Below are 24,318 nucleotides of genomic sequence, written 5' to 3' on the forward strand. Positions count from 1 at the left end.
GTGGCATTTGAAGGACACATATTTGTTGGTTCCAGGATTGTGATGCAAGACCTTTGCATTCTTCTCTGGAGAGGACACTTCAGTCCTCTTGTCCTAACCTCCAAGAAGTGCTAGAAGAGGAGAAAAGGCGGGAAAAGAGGGCTGAGCCTCCCTGAGAGGTGCCTGGTAGGCCCTACCCAGTCATCCTCCTCAGTCTTGGGCCCACAGTGACCCAAGAAGTCAGCCCTGTGTATTTTGAGAATGAGCTGCTCAACTATGGAAGGAAATTTCCCAGTGTCTTGGCTTCTCACACAATTTGAGTCTAAGTATTTGGAAAAGATTCTCTTGTGCTTAAGGGCATATTATAGTATCAGATGCTGAGGTCTATGGGAGGCAATATAAGACAGTGGTTTGGCCGGGCGCGGTGGTTCATGCCTGTAATCCCAGCACTTTGGGAGGCCAAGGCGGGTGGATCACTTGAGGCCAGGAGTTCAAAATCAGCCTGGTCGACATGGCAAAACCCCATTTCTAGTAAAAATAGCCCCTAAAAATTAGCCGGGCGTGATGGCGCATGCCTGTAATCCCAGCTACTTGGGAGGCTGAGGCATGAGAATCGCTTGAACCTGGGAGGTGGAGGTTGCAGTGAGCTACAACTGCGCCACTGCACTCCAGCCTGGGTGACAGAGGGAGACTCTGTCTCGAAAAAAAAAAAAGACGTGGTTAAATCACATAGCTCACTCCATATGTGCTCCAGAATCTAGAGCACAAAAACCTTTGAGAGCCTCAGTTTCTTCTTGTGTAATATAAGTATAATAGTAAGTACCTGGGGAGGATTAGATGAGACCATGCATACGGCATTAGGCTCTGACTATAGTAACTGCTCAGTTTTTAAAAAGGGGATGATGATACCAAGCACAATGTACTGGGGACAAGGCCAACGCACTGCCCCAGGAAGACGATAAGCAAACCCTGCCATGTGCGGTCTGCCATCAGCCTCCCCAGCTCAGAAGCTGCACGGGGCAGCCTGCCAAGGATGTGTGTGCTAGGGCTGGGTATGACCAGGGAAACAGGACAGTCCAGAGGGCCAACCTCAGGTCAGCCTGGCCAGGCCAGACCCTTGCCACCACTGGCAAACGGGCCAGCAAGCAGCAGTGGCAAGAAGTTGGCTCAGGGGGCCCGGGGCTCCAGGCAACCACAGGATGATGCCCTCAGGGGGATTCCTCAGCCAGGGCCACTCCAGAGCCCTCGCCTACTGGTGCACAGAGGAGTAGCACCCCAGCATGGCTCCCCAGGGTCCTGTTTTATAGGCCTCCACGGTGAACCAGCTTCCTTCCTCCTCAGGGTCTCTGTTGAACCCAGGTATGTTTCCATGGATTTGGCTCCCTCTCATCTGGGAAAGCCCTGCCTGGACTCCCCAAACCCCTGCTGGCCTCAGCATGGCCAGTCGCCTTACATGGGTGGACCTGGCTGGTTTAACTCTGAGGGAAACATGATGTTCTAATTCTTTTTGTTTGTTTGATAGAGACAAGGTCTTGCTATGTCACCCAGGCCTGTCTTGAACTCCTGCCCTCCTGCCTCAGCCTCCCAACATGCTGGGATTACAGGCGTAAGCTACCATGCCTGACTTAATGTTTTAATTCTCGGGCATGGAGCTCTCTGTGCAAAGGCAAAGAGGAAGCAGGCTGCCCACTGGTCTGCATGCGGACTCCACCTCTAAGCTGAACCCACCTCTCTCTGACTTCTTCCCACCTGGCCTCCTGTGTCTCCATGGCATGTGTTTCTACCTCTGGGGCCTGGGCCCAGGCTCCCTGGGAGGTGACTGCATGAGCCCCAGGCTGGGGAGCACAGAGCGGCCTCTCCGTGCCCCGCTCGGGCAGAGGACCAATGCTTCTGAGCAGCAGGGTCCTAGCTGGCACTGAGACTGGAAGGTCGTCTTCAGGCTGTGGGTGGAGAAGGCCTCAATGGAGAGATCCTCAGGAACTTCCAATTAACCAATCAACCCTAACAGGCCAGTTCTGAGGTATCCCGGAGTCCCTCAGGGCTGTCCAGATAAGGACTGACAGGGGGAAAAATACGTAAAGTTCCGGTCTCAGTGTCTGTCACACAAAGCTACGGCTCATTAACCCTGATGAACTCTCAGACGGGGCTAGGCGGGATTGGGGGAGGATGCAGATCAAAGGCCCTCAGAGGAAATGACTGAGCTCTGTCTTGGGACTCTGGGGAAGAGAGGTGCTGTCTGCTCTGAACAAAGCTCACTCAAGCATCACGTCTTCGGGAGACCTGGGGCTGGTAATCAGGACCCATCCTCCCTGGCATGCAGCGGGAATGTTCTTTCTGCATTTCTGCCCTCTGTTTATTCTCACTCCTTACGAGAGACAAACGTCCACACTGTCACTGAGTGGGGTCCCACGGCCACCAAACAAACTCTCCTTGGGGCCTCTTGGGTCTGGTTTGAGTCTGCTCCTGCCCCAGACTCTTCTGAGGATCCTCTCTCCTGCCACTTTTTCCTGGAAATCCCTGCAAGCTTCCTCTAGACTCGGATGCCTTCCCTCCTTTGGGAGAATTGGATTGCTCCTCTCGCTGGCTCACCATTCAGCCTCCAGCCATCCCAGAAAATGGGAGCCACCTGGCAGGAAGGATCAAATTCCTAAGAGATGACAGCACTGCTCTGCCTCACTGCACTCCACCAGCCCTCACTGCTGACTCCTTTCATTTCTCCAGCCTGGGAAAGGTAGTGTTCCGAGAGGTAAAGATGGGGAGGGCTAGGAGGAGGCGCCAGGCTTGAAAAGGGCCGGGGGCAGGTCCTAGTGGGAGAGGAGGGAGCTGAGCAATGAGGGTGTTGCCTAAAGACAACAGCGTCTTGATGGGAAAGGAGGAGCGATGGGAAAGACTGGAGTATCTCAGGCCCTCAGTGGATGGGGGTTGTGGGAGAGAGGCAGCTGGGAGACAGGCCTCCCTCTGGAATTCATAGCTGAGTTGCTGTCCAAATCAGTGGTCCCTAGAATCTATAAAACAAAACTGAGAGCTTCAGAGGTGCATCCAGAGGAGCCACACTCCAAAAGGACCACTTCCAGGTAAGCATGACACACTGCTGGGTGCACACGCTCCTGGCTTCAGGTTCCAGGATCTTTCTCACTGCCTTCATCCTCAGCTAGCAATAGGGAGACCCTTCTCCTGGAGCCTGGGTGGTGACTCAGAGATCTACTGGTCAGCACAGAGAGCTGGGGCAGGAATACACATCTGCAGTGATGAGGGATATGGAGCAGTGACCTCATGGCCAGGGCCTGGTGAACAGTATCTTTGCCACTCCCAAGCTAGCCCATGGCTGCCGGATCTTCCTCTGCTTGATCTCCTGGCTGACCTGTGCAACCCTAGGTACTCCAGAAATTCCACAACTAGCAGCTCTCAGCCATCCCTCCTGGGCAGGGCTAATACTGGGGGCTCTGGCTTTTGTTGGAACCCACATGGGACCAGGAAATGTTTGACTCCAGGGTTCACAGGGCTTGTTGTTCTGCTGAAGGCAACCCTGAGCATGCTCCCAAGAAACGGACTCCAGGATTTATTTTAGGCAAACTAGGATTCTCCTGTGGCTGGGCAGTTCTAATGGGGAAAAGCGGGGTAACTGAGAGCTGTTGAACGGACAAAATCTTCCTCGAGTTCATGTTTCTGTCCTCCTAACTGAGGGCATTGACGTTTATGGAGCAGTGACTTTACCTGGCGAGAGTTTGCAGCAATAAAGGGCACATCCCTTTCCTGTAGAAGCTCACAGGATGGGGGTACATAGACGGAGGGAGTTGTTGAGAGATTCAGGCCCAGACTGGACAGATGAAGAAGGCCTCCTCCCTCTCACGAGAAAAGCAAAAGGCAGCCCTGAGGGGAGGAAGAGCAGGGGGTACCACAGTGCTCCTAGGGGAGACGACAGGGCAAAAGCAGACAGGGGAGAGGTCACTGCACACCAGGCGACTCTGCGAACGTCTCCCTGCCCTTCAGGGAACATCCAGCGCCTGTGCTCCTCCTCAGAGCCCTGGAGGTGGGGTTGGGACGCGCATCTGGCTCTTCGTGCGGGGATTCCTGCGGATTTGATGGGCGTCCTGCTGTTCTCTCCCCAGACGCCATGCGGCAAACCCTACTGCTGCTGCTGCTGACGGCGCTGCGCCCCAGCTGGGCAGACCCTCCCCAGAAGAAGGTCCCGCTCTTTCGGGTCACTCAGCAGGGCCCCTGGGGGAGCAGTGGCAGCAACGCCACCGACTCGCCCTGCGAGGGGCTGCCTGCCGCGGATGCGACGGCCTTGACCCTGGCGAACCGCAACCTGGAGCGCCTGCCCGGCTGCCTACCGCGCACACTGCGCAGCATCGACGCCAGCCACAACCTGCTGCGCGCCCTGAGCACATCCGAGCTCGGCCCCCTGGAGCAGCTGCAGGTGCTGACCCTGCGCCACAACCGCGTCGCTGCGCTGCGCTGGGGCCCGGGCGGGCCGGCGGGGCTGCACACCCTGGACCTCAGCTACAACCGGCTGGCGGCTCTGCCGCGGTGCGCCCTGCCCGTGCCGAGCAGCCTCCGCGCCCTGGAGCTCGCGGGGAATCCGCTGCAGGCGCTGCAGCCCCGGGCCTTCGCCTGCCTCCCCGCGCTGCGGCTCCTCAACCTCTCCTGCACCGCGCTGGGTCGCGGCGCCCGGGGGGGCATCGCCGAGGCGGCGTTCGCTGGAGAAGAGGGCGCGCCCCTGGCCGCGCTCGAGGTCCTGGATCTCAGCGGCACGTTCCTCGAACGGGGTGAGTCCGGGCGCCTCGCGTTTTCAGCCGGCCCGAGCGCAGAGCCAGGCCGCGCGTGCGCTCCTGGGGGTGACCCGGTGCCCAGCTCGTAGCAGGGTTCAAAAAAACACCAGCTACATTTTTCGAGCAAGCGGGCCCAGTTTGAAGCGCCACACAGGAGTCACTTTCTTGAATCCTAGGAGATGGGAACTGTTACCATCTCCATTTTACATATGAGGGAACCGTAGAACAGAAAGGTGAAACTTGGTCACACATGAAGCAAATCTGAACCCAGGCATTCGGGGTCCAGAGCCCAAAACTTTAACCACTCTGTTCTGCTTCCCAGCATGGCTGGATAAGTGCTTGTGGAATGGGGAAGTGAGTGCATGCTTTGGGGCTGATGAATGGAAAAACTGAGCCGCAAACATGCAGTTAGCTGAAGTGACTGAGGCTTCCAAGATGAATTCACTGATTTTTCTACCTGGTTGGGCAAAATTGTTTCTGTGAATGTTTAATCACTCAAGCCACAGGAGAGGTAAGGATAAGCAGTCTCCTGTTCTTGGTGTTCTTTGATTCACAAGGTTGGTTGTACTATTTTTTAAAAAACACCTCACGCGTCTACAACCACCTGTTTCATCAAAGACAAAGAGAAAAAAACAGCTAGAATGGGGAATACCAGGGGAAGGGGCACGTTCTCCATGTATTAGGAGAGCCACAAAATTAGGTTTCTGGGGCCCCCTCGCCTCCTTAATTACGTTCCGCAGAAGTTCCCCACACTTGACAGACATCAGAGCAAAGTCTGGTTATTTTTTGTGTGGACTTTAATGAGAAGGTGGAGCAGCAACAGACTTGGAGACAGTGTCCTGGGTTCAAGCCTTGTCTCTGCCGCTTTCCAGCTATGTGGCCTTGGGCCAATCAATCCCCTCTCTGGCCTTGGCCGACTCAGATTGGGAGAAAGGAAGGACTGGTTGTCCCTGACCACCCTTCCAGCTGAAATGACCACAATTCTGAGATTCCCAGAGCTGCTAACTGTGCCCATGCTCAGCGATGACCTTCACCATTCACCTTGCCACTCTCGTTCTTTCCTTCATGCCGTGCTGGCCTCCTGGGTTTGTGCGTTCTGCAGTAGTTGGCCGTTTCCCTTCTGTGTTTCAGTTGAGTCAGGGTGGATCAGAGACCTGCCGAAGCTCACATCCCTCTACCTGAGGAAGATGCCTCGGCTGACGACCCTGGAGGGGGACATCTTCAAGATGACCCCCAACCTGCAGCAGCTGGACTGTCAGGACTCCCCAGCACTTGCTTCTGTCGCCACACACATCTTTCAAGATACTCCACGTCTACAGGTCCTTCTGTTCCAGAAGTAAGTGTTTCTGAGGGACATCTTCATCACATGACTGATTTTTGCCCATTACACTATGTTGAATTTTATAGAACAAACCAGACCTTAATTTTTCTCCCACTACTCTTCCAAATCCTCTCTGGGGGCTTTGTTTTCCCCCACCCTTTGGGTGATATCTTGGGTAGGTCCCAGATAGTCCACCCAGCCATCTAGCCTTGCAACTCAGTCCGGTTCAGAGTAGCATTAGAATGCCAAACTCCTATGCCTTTAAAGTTTATTTTAAGCCCAGACTTAGACATTTACAGCGGGAAGAGGTGAGGAGGACCTCAGGTCTCCTCTCTGTCTGGATCTGCTTTCTTCCCCACATGTCATGCAAGTTCAGTCCCTTCCAGAATTTGAGTGGGTCGAGGGATGAAAGTATCGATATTGTTAGAAAATCCCTTGGAAGTCTATGGGCAGGCCCTGTTAGTCCTCTTTTACACAGTGCAGTCACTAAAGATGGAATTATTCTTCTAAAAGGATGAACAAGTTTTCAAAGCAAAGGCAGAATCATTCACTCATTCCTTCCTTTATTCAATCAATAGCTATTGAGCACATGATGTTGTGAGGGGAAATGCTTTATGTCTCTGGCTCAGACTCCTTTGAGCTCGATAAAAACCCAAGAACTGTGTAAAGTGCCAGGATACAAATATCAAGTAGTTTCTTTATCTGTAAAATAGAGCTATGACAATAAAAGTTCACTTTGGAGCTTTTCATGAGAAAAAAGTATATGGTTTATGTAGAGCACTTAGCTCAGTGCCTGGCATATGGTATTTGTCCTCTAAAATTAGCGAAGATGATGGTGGTGGTGATAATGGAGATGCTGATGGTGATGTCAGTGATGGTGATGGTGATGGTGTTGATGATGGATGATGGTGCTAATTATAATGCTGAGGATAGTGATGATTGTATGATATAATAGTGGTGGTGAGGCCAGGCACGATGGCTCATGCCTGTAATCCCAGCACTTTGGGAGGCCGAGGTGGGTGAATCACCTGAGGTCAGGAGTTCGAGACCAGCCTGGCCAACATGGTGAAACCCCATCTCTACTAAAAGAAATACAAAATTAGCCAGGCATGGTGGCACGTGCCTGTAGTCCCAGCTACTTGGGAGGCTGAGGCAGGAGAATTGCTTGATCCTGGGAAGTGGAGGTTGCAGTGAGCTGAGATTGCGCCATTGCACTCCAGCCTGGGCAATACGAATGAAACTCTGTCTCAAAATCAATACAAAACAAAAAAATAGTGGTGGTGAGAACACTGACAGTGGCAATGGTGATGTGATAGTGGTGGTGATATTAATAAAGATAATGATGTTGATGGTCATGATGACTTTGGTGATGGTGACATTGACAACATGGCCACTGCTTTCAGGGAGCTCACAGTTCAGCATAGGTAGCAGATATCTGCCATTTATCATAACACATCGTGATCCATAGCAGAGACACATGCCATGTGCTGTGTTATAAGGCAGGTGGGGGTAATGATCCATCAGACTGGATCAGAGAGGCTTCTTCAGGAACAGCATAATTGGTCCATATCTCAAAAGGCAAGTCCAAGCTCACCGGGTGAATGTCAGAAGAGAAAGGCCATCCAGGCCCAAGAAGAGCAAGTGTTCCAGGTTCAGAAGTGATGACCACTTCCTCTTATCCCTCTACTTGTCAATTCACTGCAATCTGACCATCCACATCAGCTGCCAAGTCAGTGGACACTTATGTCTGTGGAGCCTATTGTTTATTTCCTCCCTCTTGACATTCTCTGTCTCTTTGGCCCCAGGATGTTGCCCTGGTGCTTCTCCAGCCTTCCTGGCTAGGCCTTCTTAATGTCCTTGCCTATTTCCACTTATAACTTTCTTGAAGGTCACTTGTCACCCTATGCACTACTCCAGCACCATTCCCTTCGCTCAAGCCTAATGCGTCCTTCTCCATCTCTGTGCTGAGGATGTTTAGTTGAGTATCTGCAGCCAAGGCCTTCTGATGAGCCCCAGAATCATGTATCTAATTGCCTGCTGGATAGTAAAGATCTATGAGGCATCCAGGGGAAATGTTCAGTAATAATAACACGAACCTCTTGTACTGTGCCAGGCATAGTTCTAAGCATATATTGAAGTATTTACTCTTGCAGCAATCCAGATAGGGAGGATTCAGTCATTATTCCCATTTCACAGATGAAAAAACTGAGACACAGAGATATTAAATACCTTTCCCCAGTTCACATAGCTAGTAAATAGCAGAATCAGAATTTGAGCCCAGGCAGTTTGGCTCCACATCCGACGCCTTCGACACAATGCTGCATCAGACCGAAGCTTGGAGGAGGACAGTCTGAGCCAGAGGTATAAATTTGGGAGTATAAAGATGATCTCTGAAGCCAAAGGAATTCATGAGATCACCAGAGAGACAGTACAGAGAGATGAGGGCCCAGAACTGAGCCTTGAAGAACCCCAACTTTTAACATCGGGATGAAGAAGAACCAGGAAAGGAGACCAAGAAGGTATGACCAGTGGAGTAGCAGAAAAACCAGGAGAATATGATGTCCCGGATGTCAAGAGAAGAGAGTGCTTAAGGAGGGAGGGAGTGGTTGACAAAACCATCAGGAGCCCTAGTCAGCTGAGAATGGGGTGACCACGGGATTTGGCAAAATGTGGGACATCAGCGACATTCATTCCCAAGGAAGCCAAGTGAAAGGGGTGGAAGAGTCATTGCAGGAGTCAAGTCCCCAGGACTCATTTCATTTCCATCCCCAACAGCTCCTGTGCCAGCCCGCTTCCCTTCGACCCTTTAAGGCAACTCTAGATCAAGTCCTCTTCATCTCCCATCTTCCTTACTGCCTTCTGATAGATGTTTCCATCTTCACAGGCCCCATTTTAGAGCAGGGAGGTCTTATTTTCATTTATATTATGGGCTGTTTTGACAGTCTGGTGAAGCCTGTGGGTCCACCCCCTTTTTTTTTTTTTTTTTTTTTTGAGATGGAGTCTTGCTCTGTCACCAGGCTGGAGTGCAGTGGTGCTATCTCAGCTCACTGCAACCTTCGCTTCCCAGGTTCAAGTGATTCTCCTGCCTCAGCCTCCCAAGTAGTTGGGACTACAGGTACGCACCACCACATCCAGCTATTTTTTTTTTTTTTTTTTGTATTTTTAGTAGAGACAGGGTTTCACCATGTTGGCCAGGATGGTCTCGATCTCCTGACCTCGTGATCCACCTGCCTCGGCTTCCCAAAGTGCTGGGAGTACGGGAATGAGCCACCGCTCCCAGACATGGTCCACTCTTATCAGAAGAGTGGTGTGTGTCTGTGTGTGTGTGTGTTTGTGTGAGTGTGTGTGTGTGTCTGTTTCTTTAACACGTTAAGTGACAAAATCTACCATAAGTCTAATAACTTTCATCATTTTAATGATTGTAAATGACATGGAACTACTAGAAAGTGACATGGAAATATCTGCAATTTCTATTAACAATTCTCCAATGGAAATTATTTAGGAGAGCAAATGGAGACTTCTTCCACACTAGGACCCTATCAGACGTAGAGAATACCCAAATGTGACACGCATCAGGAACCAGCCAGGCTCTCTCCTTCCTCAGCATGTGGGACTTTATCACGTGTAGGTGGCATTGGGTGGCAGAAAGAACCACCAAAGCGAATTGTACCTTTTCCCCTAAGAATAATTTTCTTTACATGTAGAACATGTAACATGCTGTCTACCTCACTAAGTTGTCATAATGGTGTTAATGAGACAATGTAGGTAAAGGACTCAGTGGTGTTACTCAAAGAAAAAAAATGTAATCCTCTTCCTTTCTCACTTCAGGGAAAAAGAAAAGCATTTCCTTTCCACACACACAAAAAAATACTGATTGAACTCTCATTCTAACATTTCCATTCTAGCTACGTAAAATCTGCAAAAACAAGCATACACGCATACATACATATATACACTTGTATATGCACATATGGCTTAGGTTTTAATATAAATGGCACATACATAAATCTGGTGTTCCAGAGGTGACTGTCACTTTCCCACTGGCCAGAGTTGATAGAGCAGATCTGGGTGACATGTCCTTCGTTTCCCAAAACAACAGCCTCTTCTCTAGAGTAGTAGAAGGCAGGTTCCCAGGCAGACTGAGGAAAGCCAGCCTTTGGTCAGAAGAGACTTGAATGTAAAATGCAGCTCCCATTGCCCATGATGAATTACTACTGAGTACACATAAATGAGGCAAAATCTGGGAGGTCCAGGAGACTAGGGAGTAGAGAAAGTCAAGGCCAAACACTCTGTGAGACTCTGGGTAAGAAAGAGAAGGGAGCCAGGAGCAGATCTGCCATTGTTAGGTGTGGTAGACTCTACGCAAAAATGGCCTCAGTAATTCCCCCCATCCCTGTAGGCACAACTCTTTGCAACATGATTGCAGCTCCTCTTATATATATATATTTTAATTTAAATTGTTTAGAGTCAAGGCCTAGTTCTGCTCCCCAGGTTGGAGTGCAGTGGTACAATCATGGCTCACTGTAACCTCTAACTCAAGCGATCCTCCCATCTCAGCCTCCCAAGTAGCTGGGACCACAGGTGTACTCCACCATGCCTGGCCAATTGTTAAATTTTTTTTGTGGAGACGGTGTCTTGCTGTGTTGCCCAGGCTAGTCTGAAACTCCTGGCCTCAAGTGATCCTCCCACCTTGGCCTCCCAAAGGGCTAGGATTACAGGCATGAGCCGTCGCACCAGGCCCCATATTTCAAGGAGTCTATTGCTCCACCTCTTGAAGCTGGGCTTGGCCTTGTGATTTGCTTGGGCCAGTGGGACATTAGCAAATGTGATGTAAGCAGAAACTAGAAAGCAATTAAGCACCGGGGCCTGCCCTCTCCTGCTACTGGGGACCCTTCCACCACCATGTGAATAAGCCCAGGCTAGCCTCCTGGGTGATGACAGACACATGGAGAGAAGTCCCAGCACACCCAGTTGAGCCTTACACATGAGGCCATCCCAGATCATCTGGCCCCAGCTGAGCTAATCCAGACCACAAGAACCACTGAGCCAACCCACAGAATCATGCAAAGGAATAAATTTTTTTTTAAGTTACTAAGTTTGGGGGATATTCTCTACTTAGCAAGAGTTCACTGAAGCACTTAAATGAGGCATCTTCCAAAGGACTGGCGTTGAGTGTCACCAGCCATAGTGCAATAACACTGGTCCATAATAACAATATCTACTTGTATGTAGAGATTTGCATTTACAAACACTTTTATCATCATGCACTCTTTTTGTTTTTTTGTGTTTTTTTGGTTGTTGTTGTTTGTTTTGTTTTATTTTTTGAGACAGGGTCTCACTCTCGTGCCTATCCTGGAGAGTAGTGGTGTGATCTTGGCTCACCGCAACCTCTGCCTCCCAGGCTCAAGTGATTCTTCTGCCTCAGCCTCCCAATTAGCTGGGATTACAGGTGCACCACTAACGCCTGGCTAATTTTTGTATTTTTAGCAGAGACAGAGTTTCACCGTGTTGGCCAGGCTGGTCTCGAACTCCTAACCTCAAATAATCCACCTGCCTTGGCCTCCCAAAGTGCTGGGATTACAGGTGTGAGCCACCGTGCCCAGCCAACACACATTCCTTTTGATACAACGATCAGTCATGGGAATATTGTCCCCAGTTGATATGAAGCATAATATATCCTGTTAGGTTGGTATCTCCGTTTTACAACAGAGGACAAAAAATGAAGTTCGAGGTCATTAAGAGTTTTGCCCAAAGCAGTATTCTGCAACCCCTATCAGAATGCTTCTGCTACCGTGGGCATGGTTCTGACACCAGGCCTCTCTGGGAATATCTTTGATCCAATTGTAAAAACCTGACTTAATTAATTTTTTTGTTTGTATTTCAGCTGCAACTTGAGTTCCTTCCCTCCTTGGGCCTTGGATTCCTCCCAGGTCCTATTGATCAACCTCTTTGGCAACCCCCTCACTTGCAGTTGTGACTTGTCTTGGCTCCTCACGGATGCAAAGAGAACTGTCCTAAGCAGGTAACACATTTACAAAGCAGATGGCTGAGGGGTGAGGGTCAGCCTTCAGGAGCTGAAGTTCTTCAGCTTACGTCTTGCTCACGTGACCATGCTTGGCACTTTGGCCATGTTGGGCTGGGCAGCCTTCCCCATGTAGTCATACTCAGGGATCCAGGTGATGGAAGCTGCCTCCATTCCAGCCAGCCAGAAGGGGCAAAAAGCATGGAGGAGCAGACCTGGAGGTTTTTAGTGAGCCAGGCTGGGAGGTGTTACTCCTCACTTCCACTCACATTCATTAGCCAGGAGCCACACCTACCTGCAAGGGAGGCTGGGAAGGGTAGTCTGGCTTAACCACTGGGTTCTACTGAATCTTCAAGATGGAGCCTGGCCTCCTGCTCCCGGGTTATCCAGTCCTAGGCCCATGGGCTTACAGAGCTCTCCTAGGAAATTCCTATGAAGGCTATTGGCTAGAAAGAGCTGTTTTTGCAGTGGGGATCTACATTTAGGCCGGCCACCAGGAGACAGTGGGAGCTGGGGGGCTGGAAACACCCCCAGTCCTGAGCACTTTCAAACCAGTTCCACCAAGTAAACACTACACCTTGGGAGGCAACCCCTCCTCACCACCATTCTGCAGGATTCTTTTTGTTTGTTTGTTTGGAGACAGGGTCTTTCTCTGTTGCCCAGGCTGGAGTGCAGTGGTGCGATCATGTCTCATTACAGCCTCAACCTCCCGGGCTCAGCGATCATCCTACCTCAGCTTCTAGAGGAGCTGGGACCACAGGTGCAAGCCACCACACCCGGCTAATTTTTTTTTTTTCTTTTTGTAGAGATGGAGTCTCATCATGTTATCCAGGCTGGTCTCAAACTCCTGGACTCAAGTGATCCTCCCATCTGGGCCTCCCAAAGAGTTGGGATTACAGGCATGAACAACCATGCCCGGCCAAGATTCTTTTCTCATCTCCCACCCAAGCCCAGCTGTGAAGTGGGGCTCAGTCTGCCCCCCAACCCCACATTCCCTCCAAAGAGAAGCACCTGGGCCCTTTGCAGTTAAGGGTCTCATCACGGTATTAACGATGAAGCTAAGAGTACAGGCTCTGGAGCCAGAGGGTCCAGCTTCATCCTACTATTTTATTAATTTATTTTAGAGACAGGGTCTTTCTCTGTCATCCAAGCTGGAGTGCAGTGGCATGATCATGGCTCACTGCAGCCTCAGACTCCTGGGCTCAAGCAATCCTCCTGCCTCATCCTCCCAAGTAGCTGGGACCACAGGCATGTGCCACCATACCTGGCTAAGTTTTTGCTTGTTTTGTTTTGTTTGTTTTGGTAGAGACAAGGTCTCACTATGTTGACCAGGCTGGTCTCCAACTCCTGGCCTCAAGTGATCCTCCTACCTGGGCCTCCCAAAGTGCTGGGACTCCAGGCATGAGCCACTGTACCTGGCCTACTTAACTACTGTTGATTTGAGCTGAGCTATTTCACCTGAGTTACTTCGGCCTCTACCCCTCTCATCTATAAAATGGGGTAATAGAGTCTACTGCATAAGTAGTGCAGACTAAATTAGTTGACACATTGGAGTGTGAAGAATAGCCCCTAGCACATGGAAGCACTCAGAAATGGTAGCTAGTATGAGTTTTGTTTTGTTTTTTTGAGACAGAGTCTCCCTCTGTTGCCCAGGCTGGAGTGCAGTGGTGCAATCTCAGCTCACTGCAACTTCTGCCTCCCAGGTTCAAGTGATTCTCCTGCCTCAGCTTCCTGAGTAGCTGGGATTACAGACACCCGCCACCATGCCCGGCTAATTTTTGTATTTTTAGTAGAGAGGGGGTTTCACCGTGTTAGCCAGGATGGTCTTGACCTCCTGACCTTGTGATCCGCCGGCCTCAGCCTCCCAAAGTGCTGAGATTACAGGCTTGAGCCATCGCACCGGCCCCAATATGGTTTTTATTACTAGTGCTTTCTTGCCAGGAAGCAGACAGGTGAGAGCAAAATGGCAAATGACACTCAGAGAATCTGGACTCCTCGCAGTGCTTGCCCTGGGGTAGGCTCTGCCATTGCTAACTATGGTGTCTTGGGCAATTAGTTCCTCCTTCTAAACTTCTGTTTGCTTCTTTGCCCAATGGGAGTGAGGACAGGAGCTTCCTCCAAAGGTCTCCCCAGAATCAATAAGGTGATGTGCGCGGCATATGTGCCCTGGGATGCCTGGCAGAGACGCGTCGATGGGCTTGGCAGGGGGTGACGTCGGCAATGAGAATTCAAAGCTCTGCCCAGAAGTGTCCCTGAAGCCAGACGTCTTCTAACTGGTTGGCCTCCCCTTCAGGGCAGCAGACACTGTGTGCGCGCCAGCTGCGGGATCCAGCGGCCCCTTCTCAGCCTCCCTGTCTCTCTCCCAGCTGCCTGGAGTGTGCCAGTCCGACCAAAGCACCACTCTCCGGGCTTCACACCCACCCTGCTTCAACCGCTCCACCTACGCACAGGGTCCCACCGTCGCGCCCAGCGCAGCCCCCGCCACCCGGCCTGCGGGAGACCAGCAGAGTGTCTCCAAGGCCCCTAACGTGGGCGCTCGCACGATAGCTGCATGGCCGCACAGCGATGCACGAGAGGGGACCGCCCCCTCCACGACCAACTCTGTAGCAGGTCACAGCAACTCCAGCGTTTTCCCCAGGGCTGCCAGCACCACCAGGACCCGGCACCGAGGAGAACATGCCCCCGGGCTTGCCCTTGAGCCTGATATCTCAGCTGCCTCCACCCCACTGGCCGGCAAGCTCCTGGGCCCCTTCCTTACCTCGTGGAACCTCATAAGCTCGCCTCAGCCCGGCCAGAGGACACACGCCACACCCCAAGCCCCCAACCCGAGTCCTTCCGAGGGCGAGATTCCAGTCTTGCTGCTGGACGACTACAGTGCGGAGGAGGAGGGGAGGAAGGAGGAGGTGGGAACGCCTCACCAGGACGTCCCCTGTGATTACCATCCCTGCAAGCACCTGCAGACCCCGTGCGCGGAGCTGCAGAGGCGGTGGCGGTGCCGGTGTCCCGGCCTCAGCGGGGAAGACACCATCCCAGACCCGCCCAGGCTGCAGGGGGTGACGGAGACCACGGACACGTCGGCGCTGGTCCACTGGTGTGCCCCCAACTCGGTAGTGCAGGGGTACCAGCTCCGCTACTCTGCGGAGGGCTGGGCGGGGAACCAGTCGGTGGTGGGGGTCATCTACGCCACGGCCCGGCAGCACCCTCTGTACGGGCTGTCACCCGGCACCACCTACCGCGTGTGCGTGCTGGCGGCCAACAGGGCGGGCCTGAGCCAGCCGCGGTCCTCGGGCCGGAGGAGCCCGTGCGCCGCCTTCACCACCAAGCCCAGCTTCGCGCTCCTGCTGTCTGGGCTGTGCGCCGCCAGCGGCCTGTTGCTCGCCAGCACCGTGGTTCTGTCCGCGTGTCTCTGCAGGCGGGGCCAGACGCTACGCCCGCAGCGCTGCGACACGCACCTGGTGGCCTACAAAAACCCGGCCTTTGATTACCCGCTGGGGCTCCAGACTGTCAGTTAGCCCAGCTTCCGGGCTAACGCGTCTAATCGAACTGGATCTGAGCGCAGTAAGGAAGACACAGAGGGTCAAAAACGACCCCATCCGCTCCTAGGGTTTCTAATTCCCGTGAAGCCAGAATGCCTTGGGCACACATGGAACTTACCACACTGAGTGTCTCGGTCCAAGGAACAACTGCCCTCCCTTCCTTCTACTTTACTCTCTGTTCCCAGAAACCTGATGGTCAATGCCAGATGGCTCCCCACTGCCGCCAGGCCTTCTTGTGTGTTGGTTCATTTGGGGTTTTCAGCAGTCAGTGCCCCTCTATCCAGTAGAATAGTGTATGGAAGTAGGAAGGGATGAAACAGGGAAATTGCATAACCCAGCCTCTTTGATCATGTTAGAAATCACATCCTCAGGTCTTTCCAGCAGAAGCTCCTTCATGGTCAAGCTCTAAGGCATAATGAGCTCTGTTATTCAAGAAATCAATTCCAGTGGATTTCCAGTTCCAATTCCTGAGAACCAGGGTAAGGGGGAGAGCTAATGGTTGTTTCCTAAGGCCTTCTGGGTTTATTAGTTCCATGTCAGGACACGACAAGAAAATGTACTTCCGGCTTTACAGTTAAAACCAGTTTTCTGGGAACATTTGTCAAACACAGGGAAAGGCTGTCCTTTTAAGTTAGTGTTTACTGCATTTCACCTAAGACTAAATGGACAAATGAATTATAAATTCATTTTTTAGGAAGCATAATAAACTTTGGAAATCTTTTTTCTTAATTAGAGGGAAGAAATGAGCAAAAAAAGCACCCGAGGGTGTAGCTAGAAGCCCAAGTGTTTCTCCGCCCTAATTGCACCAAACAGTGCCTTAATAATCTGTGTCTTCACGTGGCAGGCATCTACTCTGTCCTCTACTTTTTCACTTTTAGGCAAACTCAGGGGAAAAAATGATTCTATGAAATTATAATTAGAAGCATATTTCTAGATTTTAATTTTCAACATTAGCACTTATTAATTTCCTGCAGCTGCTGTAACAAGTTACCACAAACTGGTAAAACTGGCTTAAAAGAACAGAAATTTATTTTCCTACAGTTCAGGCCAGAAATCCCAAATCAAAGCATCAGTGGGGTTGGTTCCTCTTGGAGGCTCTGAGAGAATTGTTCCATCTCCTCTCCCAGCTTCAGATGGTTGGCAGCAATCCTCAGTATTCCTTAGCTGGCAGACATCATTCCAATCTATCCCTCCATCATCTCACGGCATTCTCTGTCTGTTCACATTTCCTTTTTTTTTTTTTTAACAAGAAAAAAAGTTATTGGGTTAAGGCTCACTGTAATCCAGTATGACCTAATTCTATCTTGATTGCATCTAAAAAGACCCTATTTCCAAATAAGGTCACATGTACAGTACTAGGGGTTTGAACGTGAACGTATCTTTCTCGGGAGACGCAATTCAAGCCACAAGAGCATTTACTTCTACTGTAAGAAGAAAACAAATCAAGTTTAAATCCCATGTATCTTTTGTTTCCAAACCATGCTGCAGAAACTAAAACTGAATTGCACTATATATTTCTAGGTGTTTGAAGTTTTGAAAGAGCTTCCCAAAACTTTAAGGTAGATCCCTAGTTTCATCATAAATGTAACTAAGAGAATTGGCCTAAATGATTTCAAAGATCTCCATCAGCTCCTGGTTAAAAACTGCAAAGCTACAATGTTGTGGGCTTGTAAAAAAAAAAAAAAAAATACACACACACACAAAATCACAACTGCAAAGCACGGTTGCTGTGCACCTGTAATCCCAGCTACTCGGGAAGCTGAGGTGAAAGGGTCACTTGGGCTCAGGAATGAGGCCCCAATTAAAATGCATTGCAAAAGCCCAAAATCTAATTAGTATAAACTCCTCAGACATGTAATTAAATGACACTAATGCTTTAAGCTTACTGTCAAGGTTAAGTCTATTCTGTGAAGACACTGAAATGAATTTTTATCATGTTTTGAGTCTATAAACAAGTACCTACTCAGACGTGTCTGATACAATTCCAATGTTTTATAAACTGGCAGAATTGATGTTTTATAACAATTCAGTATCCAAAAGCCTGAGGAGACTTGGACCATTTTCCTAAGGGATGAAGTGGAAAAAGTTTATTAACCAGAGCCAGATTGAGACCTTAATAAAAAGATTATGGGTCCAATCCATAAGTCACTCCAAATGGCATCAACACTAAACCATAAATAAGCGTAACAAAGTGCAAAGTTCTAAATTTTCGCATAGCTACTTCAAGTCCTCTCTTTTTTAAACAGTATTATGTGGCTCACCCGTCACTAATGCAGAGACTCACTCAGTGTGCCTCTTGGGTGGTTCAGCAGTGGGAAGTCCACCTTCAGCCTAACTACTCCTAACAATGAAGCTTTTCTCCAGAGAGCAAGAATAGCCAGCCACATGCCCCCTTCTCTGCTTTTTCAACCCCCTCCATCTGATTCAATGGCAGTATCCCTGGCTGCAGGCTTCAGTATGCTCCAAGCCAAGCACAGTTCAACTGCTGGTCTGAGAACAACCAGGACCAGCAAGCCACAGAGGGACACGCTGGTGCAGAATGACTGGCCAAGAGGCATGAGCTTTATTTACAGCCTCCCATTCTAATTTAATGCAGCTCAACAGGCTGAGAATGGATAATTTCACTGCAGTATTCCGTAATAGGCTTGGATTAAAACCAGGGACAATGGGCAGCAATAGGCCATAGGTTAAGCAGCAGCAACTGGTCACCACTGGACAGTCGTCTTCTCCCCTTCCCCATATCCCACATTCTCCTAAACATGATGTACGTGTAGCAAGAGTCTTTTAAAGTCAGATGGTCAGACTAATTATTTTTACAATTTAAGTGTAAGTGATGTACATGAATGGATTTTGTGAATCTGAAAACTTATGTAACAGCAGAGAATAAGTATGTTATATGGAACATACCTGAGTTGAAGGTACAAGTTTTTTTCCAGCTCTTTTATTCCTTTAACTGCTTAACAAAAGAAAGAGTCTCCAAAGTTTAAAAAACCTTTGAAAAATATACAGCTTGATATTATTTACATAATATATGAATCCAGGTTCCAATATCAAACAAACATTGCTATGTCAGAAACACAGTGGAAGGCAGGAATGTAACTCACTGCCTTTTAGATGCAAAGACAAATAGACACGTTCTCCTATCTCGACTATCTTTGTTACCTGTTATCCTCAAACATAAATTATTAGGCACCTGAGAGGTTGGAAGACTACCGAAAATGAACTTCATACCTTCCGTTTGATTATTATCTTAAAAACTTACCGCATTTTAAATCTGTTTTATAACTTTACTTCATCTACAACTAACTTCACCTTCATTATCCCAAATGATCAGGTATTAACTACATGAACTGTTAATGTACACACAGACTTAAAAATCAAACAAAAATGTATTGCCCAGTTGTGTGGGATATATATTTGAACCCCATGACATTTCCTAGTACTTTGTGAGCAATCCAAATTTCACTTAAAAGAGAGGTGTCAACTCTGCCCATGCTCTGGACTATGTTTTTAAAAAAACATATAAAAAAGACTGACAATAATTGATCTCTTATAAATTAATCAAGAAACCTAAGATTAAAAATTCTAAATTACAGTTTTATTTGTATTTAAAAATACATTGGAAATTCTGCATATTCCCATGATCAACCTTATTTTCAATGCATATTACTTAAATTTTGATGACATGGTTTGTTCTGACAAGTCCTTTTTCAAGCTGAACACCAAAATAGGGAACCTCCTGTAGATTTCCACGGGCCCTGTTCCCACTGATGTATACTGCTTCCTTACTAACGGTCAGGGATGACTTTCATCAGTCTTTTATCACCTGAACAGTCTTCCGGCCATAATGATAGTAACTGTAAGCTGATGCAGCTGTGGTGAAAGCTGTACAACACCTTTTATGGAAGAAAAGAAATAAAATTTAGTTGTCAAGTCTAAAAAATAGTAGCAACGGGAATCATAATGAATACATGCAATGAATTTAAAATGTAAAAATGAATTTAAAAAGTAAAAAGGGCTCTGTGGTGTAATTTGCCTTAACTACAAGAGTCTAAATACACTGCTTTTCTTTAAGACTTCATTTTAACTAGTAACGTCAAACAAAATTATTCTAGGTAACGAGCCCTACAAATTAATACTCCTAGCAACCGTCATTTTTCACTCAGCATCCTCTAGGTGTCTTACAGTCTTATGTTCTCATTTTATTCTTACAACAAACTCATCCTCCAGAAGGGGGAAACAGAAGACCCGGATAACTTGCTCAGGGCTCATCATAGAACTATGTTTGAGCCTGACTTGGTTTGAACTCTAAAGCCCACATGCTCTTTCTACTGCTCCATGCTGCTCAGGGTACCAGACTATTTCCTGTAGCTTTTGAGAATTCTAAAGATATCTGAGTCATTTAAAATAAATTTCAGCTTTCTTTACCAAATTACCCTTAATCGGATTCTCCTTGAAATGACATCACCTGATACCTGTGGCATGCTGAATGCCCACAGCTAGATTACTTTTTAGTGCACCCATGCACTTCTGCTTTTATCAGGTGAGGCAGAATCAAGATTCCCTTTTGTTAGATCTTGAACCTGTTCATGCCACTTTGATATTCTAAATTCATACATAAACCAAGGAAATATGTGTGTCAGAAACATTGCTATTTCCAGCTGGACGCAGTGGCTCATGACTACAACCCTACCACTTTGGGAGGCTGAGGCGGGAGGATTGCTTGAGGCCAAGAGTTTGAGACCAACCTGGGCAACATAGTGAGACCCTGCTTCTACAAAAAAAAAAAAATACAAAAAAATTAGTGGCTGGGCACGGTGGCTCCCACCTGTAATCCCAGCACTTTGAGAGGCTGAGGCGGGTTGATCAATTGAGGCCAGGAGTTCGAGACCAGCCTGACCAACATGGTGAAATCCCACCTCTACTAAAAATACAAAAATTGGCCAGGTATGGTGGTGGGCGCCTGTAATCCCAGCTACTCAGGAGGTTGAGGCAGGAGAATCGCTTGAACCCAGGAGGTAGAGGTTGCAGTGGGCTGAGATCAGGCCATTGCACTCCAGCCTGGGCAACAGAGCGAGACTCCATCTCAAAAAATAAATAAATAAATAAATAAATAAATAGGCAGGTGTGGTGGCACATGCCTGTAATCCCAGCTACTCAGGAGGCTGAAGCCGGAGGATCACTTGAGGCCAGGAATTCAAGGTTACAGTGAGCTATGATCATGCCACTGCACTACAGGCTGGGTGACAGAGCAAGACCCTGTCTCCAAAAAAAAAAAAAAAGTTTTTCATTGCTATTTCTGAAAACAATAGTACATTGGATGCTTTAGAAAGACTCAATAAAGGTGACTTGATTAAAAAAAAATACTCTCTCTCTTTTCACGAGTTCCTAGGGGAAAAAATACTGTCAAAATAAATAGGCAAGATGATTGTGAAAAGACTAGGGAAAATACCTACACAGTTCTTAGACTGCTTTGCAAATGTTTTAAGTTCTTGCATCACCTTAAAGAAGTAAAAAATGAAAATCAGAAAGGTTGTATTATGGATGTAGTTTATCCGAGAAAGAAAAAACTCCCATTGATGGACCTACACTCAAAAAGCCTTCATCCTATATCAGAAGGTATAAGATGAATTGGGATAAATGTACACTTAAATATTTTAAATTAAAATAAAAAGTTTAGAGTAGTTGTCATTTTTTAAAAGACTGCCTGGCTTAACTGACTGTGATTAGCCACCACTTTCTGGTCCAGACTGTACCAAGCAAGATAATTTTAATTCTAGTTAAAATTGTGCCAAAATATAATACTCCAATGTCAATGTAACATATTTTGAACTCTGAAAGCGTGAATTTGACACACTTTTAAGATGATAAATAAGCAATTAGTATAATAAAATTCAAACTCCTTTCTCCAGTTTTTCCCCCTACAACACCCTTTTCAACAGGCTGGACTCAGCTTCCCTACCCTCTCTCCTACACTCTGTCTCTTGGCTTAGGCCCTGTCTTTCACCTAGTGATCTCCTCTCAGTCTCTTCCTACACACAATCTACCTACACTTCATGCAACAAATGCCACTTCCTCCCTGAAACTGTCCCTCTTCTTCCTACGAAGTTATCTCTTCCTCCAAAACCCTAACACATTATCAGTACCTTTTATCCCTTTTAATTTGTATGAAAGCTAACTTCTCCATCTCATACTTGGCAGGAAGTGTCTTAACAATGCTATAAATCATCAAATATAGCCACAGCTTTACCCAGTCAGTGCTCAATAAATGCTGTAAGAACAAGGTCATTCTAGGGCTATCACAATAAGTCATTCTGTTGACATTCTAAGAGAGTGATTCTAATTTAGCTTACCATAGTATCTGAAGATAAATGCTGTCAGCATAGTTGAAAACTGGAGCTGCCAAAGAAGCTGCCACCAAGATTAACTGGACTGCTGTATTTACCTAAATAAAAAAAGAAAAAGTTCTAAGTGAATAGTGCCAACTGGATCCTATTTCAAACTTTCGAGACAAAAGCACAGCCCATCACACTATAACATGACATACCCTCAGCATGCTTGCTGTTCATCTACACTATCCCTGCCCAAGGAGCTTGCATTCACAGGTGAGCACACACAGAAGGGTCAACTTCACTAACTTCACTATCTGTCTGCACAGCTGCCCTTAAGAGTGAGAGTAATGACAACTGTCAGAAAATACCACTACCTTGAATTCTCACAGCAACTCAAAAATGTTACAAAATTATTTGCCTTTTTACAACTGCCCATTAAAATAGGATATTAACTAAGCTACCTCTTCATGGGTAAAAGGGTAATGAGTTAGGTGACTTGCCTGCAGTCACAGCAAGCAACAGAACCAAAGCTGGAACCTAGATTTCCTGGGGCCTTATCCGATGCTCCTTTCTTGCCTACCTGTCAAACCTTGTGAGGTTAGAAAATTAAAAGGCACTCATCTCAGGACAGATGCAGTGGTTCATGCCTACAATCCCAACACTTTGGGAGGCTGAGGCAGAAGGACTATTGAGCCCAGGAGTTTGAAACCAGCTAGTTAAAAACCAGCCAAGCATGGTGGCGTGCACCTGTACTCTCAGCTACTTGGGAGGCTGAGGTGGTAGGATATTTTGAGCCTGGGAAGTCAAGACTGCAGTGAGCTATGATTGCGCCACTGCACTCAAGGCTGGGCGGACAGCGCAAGACACTGTTTCAAAGAAAAAGCACTCATCTCCATAAAAGAACCTCTCTCAAGGAGGAAATGAGTAGGCTTCCCTACGCTAAAAGACAGCACTGGGGAGAAAAGAAAATAAAACAAGAAATACACTGGAGACTCCCTCTATCATCATGAGAAGCATTCCATGGAGAGTCTGTAAAGTATGAAAAAGCAAGTGAAGCAGACGAGCACCTCTGTTCTATCACCCATGCTGCAGCCAAATGACAAGGATTCTACTTCATTTAAAAAATAAATAATAGCCGGGCGCAGTGTGGCTCATGCCTGTGATCCCAGCACTTTGGGAGGCCGAGATGGGTGGATCACCTGAGGTCAGGAGTTTGAGACCAGTCTGACCAACATGGTGAAACCCCGTCTCTACTAAAAAATACAAAAAAAATTAGCTGGGTGTGGTGGCGCATGCCTATAATCTCAGCTACTTGGGAGACTGAGGCAGGAGAATCGCTTGAACCCAGGAGGTGGATGTTGCAGTGAGCCAAGATCGCGTCATTGCACTCCAGCCTGGGCAACAAGAGCAAAAATTCATCTTTAAAGTAAAATAAAATAAAATAAAATAAAATATAAATTTTATCCTAAGGACTTCCTATAAGGGTTTAAGGCACTTGTCCCTGTACCTCTTTAAGCCACTTTCCATGTAGTGCTACACTCAAATTGCCATACAATATAAATACAAGTCACTCGAAGCCAAACAAACAAACAAAAAACAACAAAAAAACCCCCAAACCCTATGCATATAGGTAAAAGTCCACCCCAGCGAGTTCTGTATAAAAGCAACCACCCTTCTCTCCCAAAAATGATGGGCATTCTTAACCTGTTAAATCCTTGACATTAAAGATGGGACAAAAGAATGAACTGAGAAAACTTATCAAAGCTACTAGAAAAACAAAGACGGCTTGAGAGGTAGACTGGCATACACTTATTGCCCTGAATGCTAGGGAAAACAGAATGGACAACTAAGAGTAGCAGTTGTTTATCAGTGAACAAAACTTTTTCCTATTTTCCTATCCCTTTCCACTTAACTATCAATCCTGAAAATGAACAGCCATTTGGTGTTTTCACCACAGGGAAGGAGGGAGTGAAACCACAAGGGACTTTTCATAATCTGTGAGACTCAATCAAGAAGCAATTACAGCCAAGCTTGGTGGCTCACTCCTGTAATTCCAATAATTTGGGAGACCAAGGCAGGAGGATTGCTTGAAGCCAGGAGTTCCACACCAGCCTGGGCAACAAAGTAAGACCTTGTCTCAAAAAAAAAAAGGAACAATTACATTTCAATTCCCTTTCCCTAAACAGTGGCCCAATTACCGCATTCAGAGCTTAAACTCTCAGACCACCAACTCAAGGCACAACATGTATAAGGATGAACCAAAAAACACGGAGGACAAAAGAACTGGGTTAAAGTTGCCTGCCTAACGCCACTCTCTAGCCTCTATACTCAATGCATTTAAATTTGCCTCATTTTC

General features: G+C 47.7%; 2 protein-coding genes across 9 annotated transcripts in view; one reads left to right on the top strand and one right to left on the bottom strand.

The window, feature by feature from the left end:
- Window positions 1-2,824: 2,824 nt before the first annotated feature.
- On the top strand, window positions 2,825-16,081 carry LRRN4 (leucine rich repeat neuronal 4). The gene is made up of 5 exons (XM_032142091.2): window positions 2,825-3,053; window positions 4,089-4,748; window positions 5,883-6,087; window positions 11,957-12,094; window positions 14,388-16,081. The coding sequence occupies exons 2-5, from the start codon at window positions 4,094-4,096 to the stop codon at window positions 15,604-15,606; spliced, it is 2,217 nt and encodes a 738-aa protein (XP_031997982.1). The 5' UTR covers window positions 2,825-3,053; window positions 4,089-4,093; the 3' UTR covers window positions 15,607-16,081.
- A 3,125-nt stretch (window positions 16,082-19,206) lies between these two features.
- The window catches only part of CRLS1 (cardiolipin synthase 1), a 31,116-nt gene continuing 26,004 nt past the window's right edge, over window positions 19,207-24,318 (bottom strand). For all 8 annotated transcript variants that reach the window (XM_032142093.2, XM_032142092.2, XM_032142096.2 and 5 more), the window contains exons 6-7: window positions 21,984-22,075; window positions 19,207-19,526 (exon numbers count right to left, since the gene is read on the bottom strand). In XM_032142093.2, the coding sequence (XP_031997984.1) occupies window positions 19,442-19,526; window positions 21,984-22,075 (177 nt within the window). In that variant the 3' untranslated portion in view covers window positions 19,207-19,441. The remainder of the gene's footprint in view (window positions 19,527-21,983; window positions 22,076-24,318) is intronic.

This window comes from Hylobates moloch, unplaced genomic scaffold (genome assembly GCF_009828535.3).
Source record: "Hylobates moloch isolate HMO894 unplaced genomic scaffold, HMol_V3 SCAFFOLD_21, whole genome shotgun sequence".
Lineage (NCBI taxonomy): Eukaryota > Metazoa > Chordata > Mammalia > Primates > Hylobatidae > Hylobates > Hylobates moloch.

Coding starts and splice junctions, on each gene's coding strand:
- LRRN4 (XM_032142091.2), top strand. CDS start 4,094: ATGCGGCAAACCCTACTGCTGCTGCTGCTGACGGCGCTGCGCCCCAGC. Junction 4,749..5,882: donor CGGCACGTTCCTCGAACGGG/GTGAGTCCGGGC, acceptor TCTGTGTTTCAG/TTGAGTCAGGGTGGATCAGA. Junction 12,095..14,387: donor AAGAGAACTGTCCTAAGCAG/GTAACACATTTA, acceptor CCTCCCCTTCAG/GGCAGCAGACACTGTGTGCG.